This window comes from Scyliorhinus torazame, chromosome 2 (assembly GCF_047496885.1).
Source record: "Scyliorhinus torazame isolate Kashiwa2021f chromosome 2, sScyTor2.1, whole genome shotgun sequence".
In the NCBI taxonomy this organism is placed as follows: Eukaryota; Metazoa; Chordata; class Chondrichthyes; order Carcharhiniformes; family Scyliorhinidae; genus Scyliorhinus; species Scyliorhinus torazame.
In genome coordinates, this window is record NC_092708.1 from 109,092,792 (window position 1) to 109,104,904 (window position 12,113).

Sequence of the window (12,113 nt, forward strand, 5' to 3'; positions counted from 1 at the left end):
CCCCCCTCCCCCCTCCACCCCCCCGGAGACCCGCCCAGTGCCACAACCTTGTCAGGGCAGCCAGGGTGAGTACATCCCCCCCCCCCCCCACCTCCGTTGTGCGGCACAGCCCTAGGTGCAACTGACATGGCTGCACCCACCCATGCAGGCTGCAGTGGCAGGATGAGTTGTTTACCTCTGCCAACATACACACAACCGCTGGTCTGCATGTATACGTCTGCCTAACACTGTTGCCCTTTATCCACCCACCCGCCCCCCACAGGAGAAGCGCGCACACAACAACCGGGAGCGTGAGAGGACCGGAGGGGGTCCACCTGAACTGCGACCATGTCCCCCATATCCCCCTTCCCCCATATCTCCCATATCCCCCTTGCCCCATGTCCCCCTTTCCCCCATATCCCCCTTTCCCCATATCCCCCATATCCCCCTTGCCCCATATCCCCCTTCCCCCATATCCCCCTTCCCCCATATCCCCCTTGACCCATATCCCCCTTTCCCCCATATCCCCCTTCTCCCATATCCCCCTTATCCCCCTTGCCCCCGATTCCCGTCTGCATGTCTAACCATGTATGCTGTATTGTGTATTGCAGGACCAAACGTCGACCCACCCACCCCCACGGATGCCAACCGCCCCAGGACGATCCAGGGCGGCCACGAGCCAGGGACAGACCCGGAGCACCAGGGACGATGCCCCGATCTCGTGCAAGTGCGCCGACGCCGGCGGGCCAGACCCAGCGACGCCGTGGGCAGCCACAGGAACAGGCCCCCGTCGCAGCCGACCCAGGACACACCTACCCAGGTCACCCCTACTCATGACACACCTACCCAGGACACACCTACCCAGGACACGCCTACCCAGGACACACCTACCCAGGAGACACCTACCCAGGATACACCTACCCCGGATAAACCTACCCAGGACACTGACACACAGGACACTGACGCACACGACACTGACACACAGGGGACGGATGGACACACAGGGGACCACTCCCGGGGACCATGGACTTTGGGTCGGATGAGGAGCACAACACTACGCCACTGCTATCTCCTACCCCCTTCACCATCACAGAGACACTCACCTCGGTTGGGCACTTGAGAAATGAGGCATCTGGTACATTAACTGGTGCGCACAACACCGCCGTCCCAGTACAGCAGGTGGAGGCAGGAGCAACCGAGGAGTCGGGCGATCGGAGGGCATCCCGGTGTGAGCAACCATCTGCCGCCCAGACAGGTCCCGGGTTCCTGGAGTTCCCACACCCACGCATAGACCCGATGCAGTCACGGACCAAGGGACAATTGAAGGGCAGGCAGCTGCAGGCGAAGGTGGAGGAGTCCACCCGCGTGCAGGAGCAGGGAGTGGTGCCGGTCATACGTGCCACCCAGGCCGAAACCGCAAGGGTGGCGTCCACGGTGGAGGCAATGGGGGTGACGGTGTCAGACAGGGGGAGCAGTTTGCAAGGCCTGGGGCTTTCCGTGTAGGCGCCGTCTGTGGCCCAGGACATGGCTGCCCTCTCACAGGAAGCCATGAGCCAGAGCCAGCAGCAGATCGCAGAGGCGCTCAACGCCGTGGCCCAGTCTCAGCAGGCAATGGCCCAGTCTCTGCAGGCCATCGCTGAGGGCATTGGCGCCATTGCCCAGGTGCTGGCCGGCGTCGCCCAGACACAGACAGGGATGGCCAGCTCCCTGAACTCCATGGTTGCAAACTTGCAGACCCTTGTTGATACCAGGGCGGGCCTCCAGGACTGGCAGCACCAGGTGTCAGGGGGGGGCGTCGGATGGTCGGTCCGTTCGATCCCCAACCCATGTAGAGGCCCGGGGGCCATCGGCACCCCGAGGGAGGAGGAGGCGCTGAGGCCCGTTCCGGGTCCCCCTGTAGGGGAGGTCCCGGAACACCGCGACACCTCGGACTCACCCCCTTCCGTCCCAGGTGTATCTGGTGGACAGGCTGGCAGCTCACCTTCCCAGTCGCCCGAGCCGCAGCATGGCCAATCTAGGCCGGTCCGCCCCAGGAAACGGCCGCCAAAGGGATCCCGAGTCATAGGGCAGGAATCACAGGAGTCCACCTCCAGTTCTGCTGTACCGTCTGGGGAAACACCTAGACGTAGTCAAAGGGCCCGTAAGGCCAAACAATTAGACACTGAGTAAGTTGGCACGGGTGCAGGGCACAGATTAGTTATAGGGGCTAGGGCACGTATATGAACTGTTTGTTATTAAAATCACTTTCAAACCAACAGAAGCTACCTTTGTGCTCTCTCCGGTGCATGCGGGGGGGGTGGTGTGAGGTGAGCGCCAGTGGGTGTGTGAGGGGTGATAGAACGTCGGCCTCAGGTGAGTGTCGTCCCCCCCCCCGGTCACCCTCGCAATCCCCCCCGGGCAGACCACGGGACCGTGCGCTGCAGTGTCACGGCCGCATGCAGGGACGGTCCGGGTGGAGGGTGGTACTGTGGCCATGGGTCAGACATGGTCCAACGATGTAGAGCCCAGACCTCATCGCAGAGCGGGTTGTCACCATCCTCCATGGCCTGCAAAAGACGCGCTTCCACCGGCGACCGTGTGAGCCCGGCCCGTTGTGCCGCAGGTGGATGTGCAATGGAGGGGTGGTAAGCATGCGGGTGGGGTGAGGGTGGTTGGTGGTGGGTGAGTGGGGGGGGTGAGGGTGGTTGATGGTGAGTGGGTGGGGTGAGGGTGGTCGGCTGGTGCCGTGGTGTGCAGTCTGTGCCCATACTCGGCGCTTCCCACGCCCCCCTAGACAGTGAACAGGGCGGCTATCAGCCTGTCCTGTGCCCGCTGGTCCAGCCGGTAACGGTGGGCAGACTCCAGCCCATCTGTCCTGACCATTGCCCCCATCCTCCTCATCTGGGGAGGTCTGCGCCTCGTCTTGCTGCTCCTCCACTTCCCCCTCCTCTGCCTGCAGCAGATCGCCCCACTGCTGGGCTATGTTGTGCAGGACGCAGCAGACCACAATGATGCTGCCGACCCTATCTGACAGGTACTGGAGGGCCTCTCCAGAGCGGTCCAGGCACCTGAAACGCATCTTCAGCAGCCCAAAGCACCTCTCTATCACACCCCTGGTCGCTGCATGGGCATCGTTGTAGCCGATCTCCGCGTCAGTCTGTGGCCTCCAGCACGACCGCAATGGATAACCCCTGTCGACCAGCAACCAGCCCCTCAGCCGGGGGGGTGCATCCCTCGAACATGGTGGGGATGAAAGATTGCGCCAATACGAATGGGTCATGTACAAAATTATGAGGGGCATAGACAGAGTGGATAGTCAGAGGCTTTTCCCCAGGGTAGAGGGGTCAATTACTAGGGGGCATAGGTTTAAGGTGAGAGGGGCAAGGTTTAGAGTAGATGTACGAGGCAAGTTTTTTACGCAGAGGGTAGTGGGTGCCTGGAACTCTCTACCGGAGGAGGTGGTGGAAGCAGGGACGATAGGGACATTTAAGGTGCATCTTGACAAATACATCAATAGGATGGGAATAGAAGGATACGGACCCAGGAAGTGTAGAAGATCGTAGTTTAGTCGGGCAGCATGGTCGGCACGGGCTTGGAGGGCCGAAAGGCCTGTTCCTGTGCTGTACATTTCTTTGTTCTTTGTTCTTTGTACACTGCCCGGACACCGGACGCAGACGTGCAGGATCATCATGCAGTGGTCGCAGACCACCTGAATGTTCATGGAATAGGTCCCCTTCCTATTGGTGAACACGGCCCTGTTATCCGCAGGTGGCCGCTTGGCGACGTGCATCCCATCGATCACGCCCTGGACCATGGGCATCCAGGCCGCCGCAGCGAAGCCCGCTGCCCGGGCATCCTGGCTGGCCCGGTCCACAGGGAACTGGATGTAGCGGTCCGCAATGGCATATAGGGCGTCTGTCACTACACGGATGCACCGGTGCACCGATGCCTGCGAGATGCCGGACAGGTCCCCACTCGGCACCTTGAATGACCCCATGGCATAAAGGTTCAGGGCCACCGTAACCTTGACGGCTACGGTGAGAGGGTGTCCTCCCCCAGTGCCACGCGGTGCCAGTTGTGGCATCAGGTGGCAGATATGGGCGACGGTTCCCTGGCTCATCCGGAGTCTCCTCCTGCATGCCCAGTCCGTGAGGTCCTGGTACGACGAGCGGGGCCGGTACACACGGGGCCTCATTGGGCGTCTGCGTTGCCGTGGCACTACCTCCTCCTCCCCCTCCTCGTGCTCCTCCTCCTCATCCTGTCGGGCAGGCAGCCCTCCAGCCTGGGCGGCTGCCACCTGCCTCCCTGCAGCACGCTCCTCTGCGGCAGCCTCCGCCGCCTCCCTGGCACGCTCCTCCTCCTGCTCCCCCAGGGCAACATGTAGAAGTGCTGCTCCCGCGACGGCAGCCAACATCGCTGGGTGATCACCAAACATAACGGCCTTCAGGGGGTGGGTGTTGGGGGTGGGGGGGAGATACGACATGTCATCATTGCCCATACACCCCACCCCCCATGCAGCCAGGTGCCATGGGCTGCATGGTCGCGACTGTTGGAAGCTGGCACCTGGCCAGGCAGACAACCTCCCCAACCCTCCCCTCCCCGGCACTCACCCTCTCCTCCCTGGCACTCACCCCCTCACCACGGCACTCGCCCCCCCCCTCTCCCCCCCCCCCGGCACTCGCCCTCTCCTCCCCGGCACTCGCCCACCCCCCTCCCCGGCACTTGCCCCCCTCCCCGGCACACACCTTCCCCCCTCCCCGGCATTCGCCCACCCCCCTCCCCGGCACTCGCCCACCATCCTCCCCGGCACTCACCCACCCCCCTCGCCGGCACTCGCCTCCCTCCCCAGCACTCGCCCTCTCCTCCCCGGCACTCGCCCCCTCTCCCCGGCACTCGCCCCTCCCTCTCCACCTGCCCCTCCACACCCCCCCATTCCATACACCCCCACTCCACACACCCCCCACTCCACCCCCCCCCCACTCCACACATACACCCCTCCCACTCCACACCCCCACTCCACACACCCCCTCCCACTCCACACACACACACACCCCCACTCCACAACCCCCCCATTCCACACCCCCACTCCACATCCCCCTTCCCACTCCACACACACACACACCCACTCCACAACCCCCCCGTTCCACCCACCCCATTCCACATACCCCCACTCCACTCCCCCACTCCACACACACACAGCCCCTCCCCACCAACTGCGGCCGCGCCGTCACTTCTCCTGCGGCCTCCCCACGCCGAGACCTACCTCCGTGCTGGCCGGTGTCAACCATCACAACTGGTTGACGCCGTTAAATAGGTGGTTTAATTTACGCCGACGTGACTTCGGCCCATCCGGCCGGGAGAATTCAGGCAGCCCCGGGGCCCATAGCGTCGCGCCAGTCCTCGCCATTCTCCGAGGCGGGCGGCGCAATTCGCGTCAGCGTGATCTTTTGGGGGCCGGAGAATTCGGCAGCCGGTGGGGGTGGGATTCACGCCATACCCCGGCGATTCTCCGACCCGGCGGGTGTTGGGGAATCCCGCCCCAGGTTCAGAAGACCTAAACCCCCTGCCTGCCTTCCCCTCTGTAGCAGCACCTTTCTAACTCTGGCCACCTTCCCTCCCCAAATGAACGAAGTAATCCTTCCCTCAATCTCTCTGAAAAAAGCCTTTGGCAGGAAAATCGGCAGGCATTGAAAAATAAACAGAAATCGCGGCAGCACGTTCATTTAACCACCTGTACCCGACCCGCCAGTGACAGAGGGAGACCATCGCTTTCACTCTCCCCACCAAACTAGAAATGTTGTACCTGTGGAGCCCCCCACCACACCCAGGCAGCCTGCATCCCCAGGTACCTAAAGTGAGTCCCTGCCCTACGGAATGGCAGGCCCCCTACCCCTGACCCTGCCCCCACCCCCGGCCGAGACACCACAAAATACTCACTCTTGTCTAGATTTACTTTGTACCCTGAGAAACACCCAAACACTCGAAGCAGCTCCAATATTCCCCCTATCGACACACTCGGTTCCGACACGTATAAGAGCAAATCATCGGCATATAAGGACACCCTATGCTTTATTCCACCCCCCGCACTATTCCTTTGCATACCCCTAAACTTCTTAATGTGATGGCCAACGACTCAATCGCGAGTGCAAACAGCAGGGGGGACATAGGACATCCCTGCCTAGTCCCACGGTGGAGAGAAAAGTATCTCGAGCTGAAGTTGTTTGTGCGGACACTCGCCCTCGGCTGCTTATATAGTAGCTTTACCCAGTTCACAAATCTTGGTCCAATCCCAAACCGCTCCAGAACTGCCATCAAGTACCCCCATCCTACCCGGTCAAACGCCTTCTCAGCGTCCAGTGCCACAACCACCTCTGTTTCCTTCCCCTCTGCCGGTGTCATAACGACGTTCAATACCCTCCTAACGTTTGAAAAGAGCTGCCTCCCTCTCACGAACCCGGTCTGATCTTCACCTATCACCTTCGGGAGGCACTCCTCCAGCCTACCCGCCGGTACCTTCGCCAATACTTTTGCGTCCACATTCAGAAGCGATATGGCCTATATGACCCACACTCCGTCGGATCCTTATCTTTTTTTAGCAACAGGGAAATCGATGCCTGCCCCAAAGTTTGTGGCACACCCGCTTCCCTATCGCCTCTTCAAACATCCCCACCATCAGGGGTGCCAGCTTATCCTTGAATTTTTTATAATATTCCATCGGAAACCCATCCGGCCCCGCCACCTTCCCTGAATGCATCCTCCTAATTGAATCCTTTATCTCCTGCTCCACTATCGCTCCTTCTAATGTAGCCCTGTCCCCCTCCCCTAACCTCGGGTACTCCAATCCATCTAGGAATTCCTGCATCTCACGGTCTCCCCCAGGTGGCTCTGACTTGTACAACCTCTCATAAGATTCCTCAAAAACCTTGGTAATCAGATCCGGAGCCACCACCAACTTCCCTGCCCTATCCCTCACCTGAACAATTTCTCTTGCTGTTGCTTCCCTCCGGAGCTGACCTGCTAACATACGCCTTATCTCCATGTTCGTAAACTGCAACCCTTGCTCGCCTCAGTTGGCGCACCGCCTTCCTGGTAGATAGCCGGTCAAAGCTCGCCTGTAGTTTCTTCCTCTTTTCCAGCTTCGCTGGGTCCCCATCTTCTGCATAACTCCTATCTACCTCCAACATCTCATCTATTACCCTCTGCCACTCCAACCTCTCCTCTTTGTCCACCCTGGCCTTAAATGAAATCACCTCACCCCTCACCACCACCATTAGTGCCTCCCAGACAACTGCCTTCGACACCTCACCCGGACAGTTGAAACCTACATATTCCTTAATTACCTTTTCAATTTTGGCACAGAACACTTGGTCCCCCAAAAGTCCCACTTCTAATTTCCACCCCGGCCTCTGCGCTACCCCCTTCTCCAGTACCATATCCACCCAATGCGGAGCATGATCTGACACTGCAATTGCCGAGTATTCCGACCCCTTAACCCCAACCAGTAAAGCCTTTCCCACCACGAAAATGTCGATCCACAAGTTTACCTTATGGACTGCTGAGAAAAATGAGTACTCCCGTTCCCTCGGGTGCAGAAACCTCCAAGGGGCCACCCCTCCCATTTCCACCATTGGCCCCGCCAATGCCTTTTCCCCCTCTGATGGGACCAGCGAGCGTAGCCGTGACCTGTCCAACCTTGGCTCCTGCACCAAGTTCCAGTCCCCCCCCACTATCAGTTTGTGTGTCCAAGTCAGGGATGGCCCCAAACACCTTCTTTGTGAATTCCACATCGTCCCAATTGGGACCGTATACACTTAACAGCGCCACTAACCTCCCCTCCAGTGCCCGTCACAATCACATATCTACCCCCCTGATCTGACACCACCTTCTCCATCTGGAAGCGTACCCTTTTGCTGACCAGCACTGCCACCCCTCGAACCCTTCCGTCAAATCCAGAGTGAAACACCTGACTAACCCAGCCCTTTTTAAGTCTCACCTAGTCCTTCACCCTCAATTGAGTCTCCTGCAGCATTGCTACATTGGCTTTCAAACTTTTAAGATGCGCAAGCACCCTTTACCTCTTGGCCGGACCTCCTAACCCCCTCACATTCCACGTGACTATCCTAACTGGGGGTCTCTCACCCCCCGCCCACCCTTCCTATCCACTATCATCATACCACCGGGCTCTGCCCCATGAGCCTGACCCATCCCTATCCATTATTAACATTGAAGCCCTTCCCACCCTCCCAAAAACCCACCCTACATTTCCTCTCAAAAAAAACATCTCCCAGCATCAATCCTCCCCCCCCCCTCGCTCGCCTTGTAGGCCCATCGAAACCTGCTAATCAGGCTCCAATGTCCGCAGCCCACCTTTCACCTCACCTCCGTTCATTAGCCGACTTTAGTTAGCTAGCACGGGTGGAAGTTGTCAATCTTGATGGAAGGTGGAGTTTCTACATCCTGGTCCATATCTTTAGTCTCCCTGATGCTGATTGTCAGTCCTTGAAGACTTAGGGTAACCGATCGACAAGATGCTGCATGTGAACTTCAGTATAAAACACCAGTGCGGTGTCATCAGCATCATCAGTCAGAATCATAGAATCGACAGTGCAGAAGGAGGCCACCCGCCCCATCGAGTCCGCACCGGCCCCCTGAAAGAGCACCCTACCCAAGCCCACACCTCCCCCACTCTCGCAACCCAGCAACCCGACCTGACCCTAAGGGCAATTTTGGACACTCAGGGCAATTTAGAATAGGGAGGTAATTTATTACTTCGGATATGTGAGTCTAGGTGGGGTTAAGGAATAAATGAATCCAAGAGTACACATCGATAAATTACTAAAAGCTGCACCACAGGTTAGCAAGGCCATAAAAAAGCAAACAAGCAATAGCTTTTTTTCTGAGGGACAGAATTGAAAAGTAGGAAATATGCTAAACTTGTATTGAACCTTGGTTAGACCACCCATTGCATACAGCATGTAGTTCTGGTCACCATGTTACTAAAAGGGCATTGATGCACTTGGAGAGGGTGCAGAGAAGATTTAGAAGAATGATAGCAGAAATATCAGGACATCAGGAAATACACACATCGGGAAAGGACTGGCAGACTGGGTCGCATCCCACATTAAAAGGGAAGGCTGAGGGTTGACCTAATAGAGGTCTTTAAAATTGTGGAAGATTTTGATAAAGAGAATTCAGAAAGAATGTTTCAACTTGTGGATGGCTAGCATAATTGGACGCCATCAATATGATAGTCATCAATTTGAAAACTCAGAAGAAACTTCTTTACCCAAAGAGTGGCGGGAATGTGGAACTCAGTACCACTGAAGCGGATGAAGTAAATAGAATTGATTGCACTTCAGGGGAATCTCGACAAGCAAATGAGGGAAAGGGGAATGGAGGGTGACACGTTTCAGGTCAATGACCTCTAATTAGCACTGGTTGGAAGAAGTTAGAGCGTAAGAGAGCCTGCACACTGTACTGTGTACATGGTGTACTGTTAATGTAAGCTATGTCAACGTGTAATCGAAGAGCTTAAGACAAATCTCCGTTTCTACGGGTTCGGCTTTAATTGGGGAATAATAATTGGCGCAATCTATTTTCCTTCTCCTTTTAACAGTCGCCGCACCGATTGTAAAGAGAAACTGAAGGGAATGTTTTTAAAGAGACCGAATTATTTTGTAACAACTCCAGTATTTGTTCACTTGTTTTGCAATAGGAACGACCCAGCTGGATGGTCTCAGGCACAAAAAAAAACTAATTCTTCCCGCCATCCTCCCTCTGATGAAAGACAATTACTAAAAAGGCTGAAAATAAGCATGAGTGATTTCATCCTGCTCGCCCCCGTGACTTGTTCCAATCCGCTGCCAATCTCCACCTCCAGCAACCCCCCCCCCCCCTTGCTTTCGGCAGATCGCTGCGCCCGGGATAGGGGTGCAACCGAGACGGAATTGACCCCTCTCCCGGAATGGTTTCACCCTAACAGGTATAACTATGAGAGCGGAGCAAACGCAGTTCCTCACTGCCTTCCACTTGGGACGAGCAAACAGTGAAAGTGCAAGGAGAACGCCAGTGGGCGAATAAGGGAGGAGGAGGAGGAGGAGGAGGTGGAGAGTGATTGCTGACCTTTCCGAGCTGGCAGCAAAGAGGAGGGGAGATCGCAAACTTTCCCCACATTTGGATCGAGCGATTGCCGAATGCGCTGGCCCCAGCTACCTGTTCCATCACAACTTCGGGCTCGGCACCCAAGAAGCGGCAGCAATGAACTGGACGCTGCTGAATGAGACGGGGAGCGCGATGTTCTTGAACCGCACTGGTTCTCTCGAGTCCATGATCAGATGTTGCAACGATAACTATTCCTCGGTTGTGACAGACGACGGTTCCGTGCTGACCGCTCCGGATGAGAGAAATCTCTACATCATGAGGGTGGTCCAGATCGCTGTGATGTGTGTCCTGTCGCTCACTGTGGTCTTCGGGATATTTTTCCTCGGCTGCAATTTGCTCATCAAGTCCGAGGGGATGGTGAACTTTCTGGTGAAGGACAGGAGATCTTCCAAGGAGGTGGAGGCGGTTATTGTTGGTCCCTATTAGCAGCCAGGACCAAATGTCATGGCAACGTCTCCGATTCCTGAACAGGGCTTTGCCATTAACTCGATAGAACAGATCCGTCTTTTTTTTTTACAAAGAAACTGGGAAATGGGAAGACTGATTCTTATCGGGGTGGAGACACATCCCGCACCCATCCCAAAGAAATGGAGGGACTTTTAGTGCAAATCAGTATTTTAGACAGGAGGAGGAGGAAAGCATGATGTTGAGATTGAGAGATCGTTTTGTCTGGTTCACTCTGGACTTGGAAACGTGGCGGTGAAATATTGAATCCTGTGGCGGTGATGACTTAGACATTGACTAAATTACACCCTGTCTGAAGAGATTTGCTAATTCCTTTCCGTGGCCAAAGCAGATTATCTAAAGAATGTATCGGAATCATTGCACAAGTCCAACAAGAACCGATCAAAACTTGCGACATGGAACGACTTTCCCGACTGTTGGGTTGTAAATATCACTGCTGCTTTATTGCTCCCTTTGATTTGTTTTCTGAAATATTTATCCTTTTTTGAAATCCGTTGTACATCTCGACGTCCTTCGCTTATAATGTTCCTACAAAATATTTCTGTAGTTCTCTGTCCCCCCGCCCCCGGGAAGCGTGCGGATGTCAAAAGTGTATTTTTAATTTTATTTGTATAAAATGAAATTGAATACAAAACTTCTATTTAAGAAGGGCAGATTGTGTTCACAGTCACTGAGCCTTTAACACTGATTTACCGCACGGGTACCAAACGTGTTTATGACAAATCAATTCTTGTTTTGTATTTCGAAATATTATTAAAATGTAGTACACCTTTTGTTCTTTTGTTTAAAATTCATCTAAATAACGAGACATGTTATTCATTTTGAGTCTTTTTATTGATCCTGACAGTTCTCAGTGCTAATGGCTCGCTTGTCGAGAAACCAAGCGAAAGTTAATCCCCCCCCCCCCCCCTCCTCCCCAACTGGAATAAAACTGCTCTTAAACATGGAATGAAGCCGTGGTCGAGATGGGAAATCAAAATCTTCACTCAGTTGCTCGCTGAGTTTCTTTGCCGGTTTGGGAATGAGAGCCGGTTTTAACAGTAAACATGTGTTCACAGTCCCCTCCATTTAAACCCATAAATACATGGAATGGGATGGGACAGCGGGGTAGCTACATTTCCTATGACTGGACTCTCACCCTGGACGTTATTAACTTGCAGGCAGTATATGTACAATCTGGACCTCAGCGAAAGTATTTTAGTTCCGGTCTTCCGGCAGCTGTTGCTGTTTATTTTTCTAGCGTGGCTTATTCTGCATGCGGGGTGAAGAGATTTTTATAGCTTCCAGAGAAATATGAGCAATTAGCAATATCTATATTGCTCTTTCGGTGATGCAAATGTGCATGCATATATAGATGCCATGGAGCTATTGGGTTTATGTGAATTATATATACACCGTTCACTAATGATTAACTTTTGCAATATAAGGGAGAAACTTCACTGTGTACACAGTGGCAGACACAGATGGAAACTAAACCAAAGTTGCCACCAGGTCATTCAGATGCCATCTAGCAGTATCGCACTGCCAGA

At 55.1% G+C, this 12,113-nt stretch overlaps 1 protein-coding gene across 1 annotated transcript; it reads left to right on the top strand.

The window, feature by feature from the left end:
• Window positions 1–9,908: 9,908 nt before the first annotated feature.
• On the top strand, window positions 9,909–11,357 carry rprma (reprimo, TP53 dependent G2 arrest mediator candidate a). The gene is given in 2 exon segments (XM_072475337.1): window positions 9,909–10,199; window positions 10,201–11,357. Coding segments are annotated over 2 exon segments (393 nt in total). The 5' UTR covers window positions 9,909–10,151; the 3' UTR covers window positions 10,546–11,357.
• The last annotated feature ends 756 nt before the right edge of the window (window positions 11,358–12,113 follow it).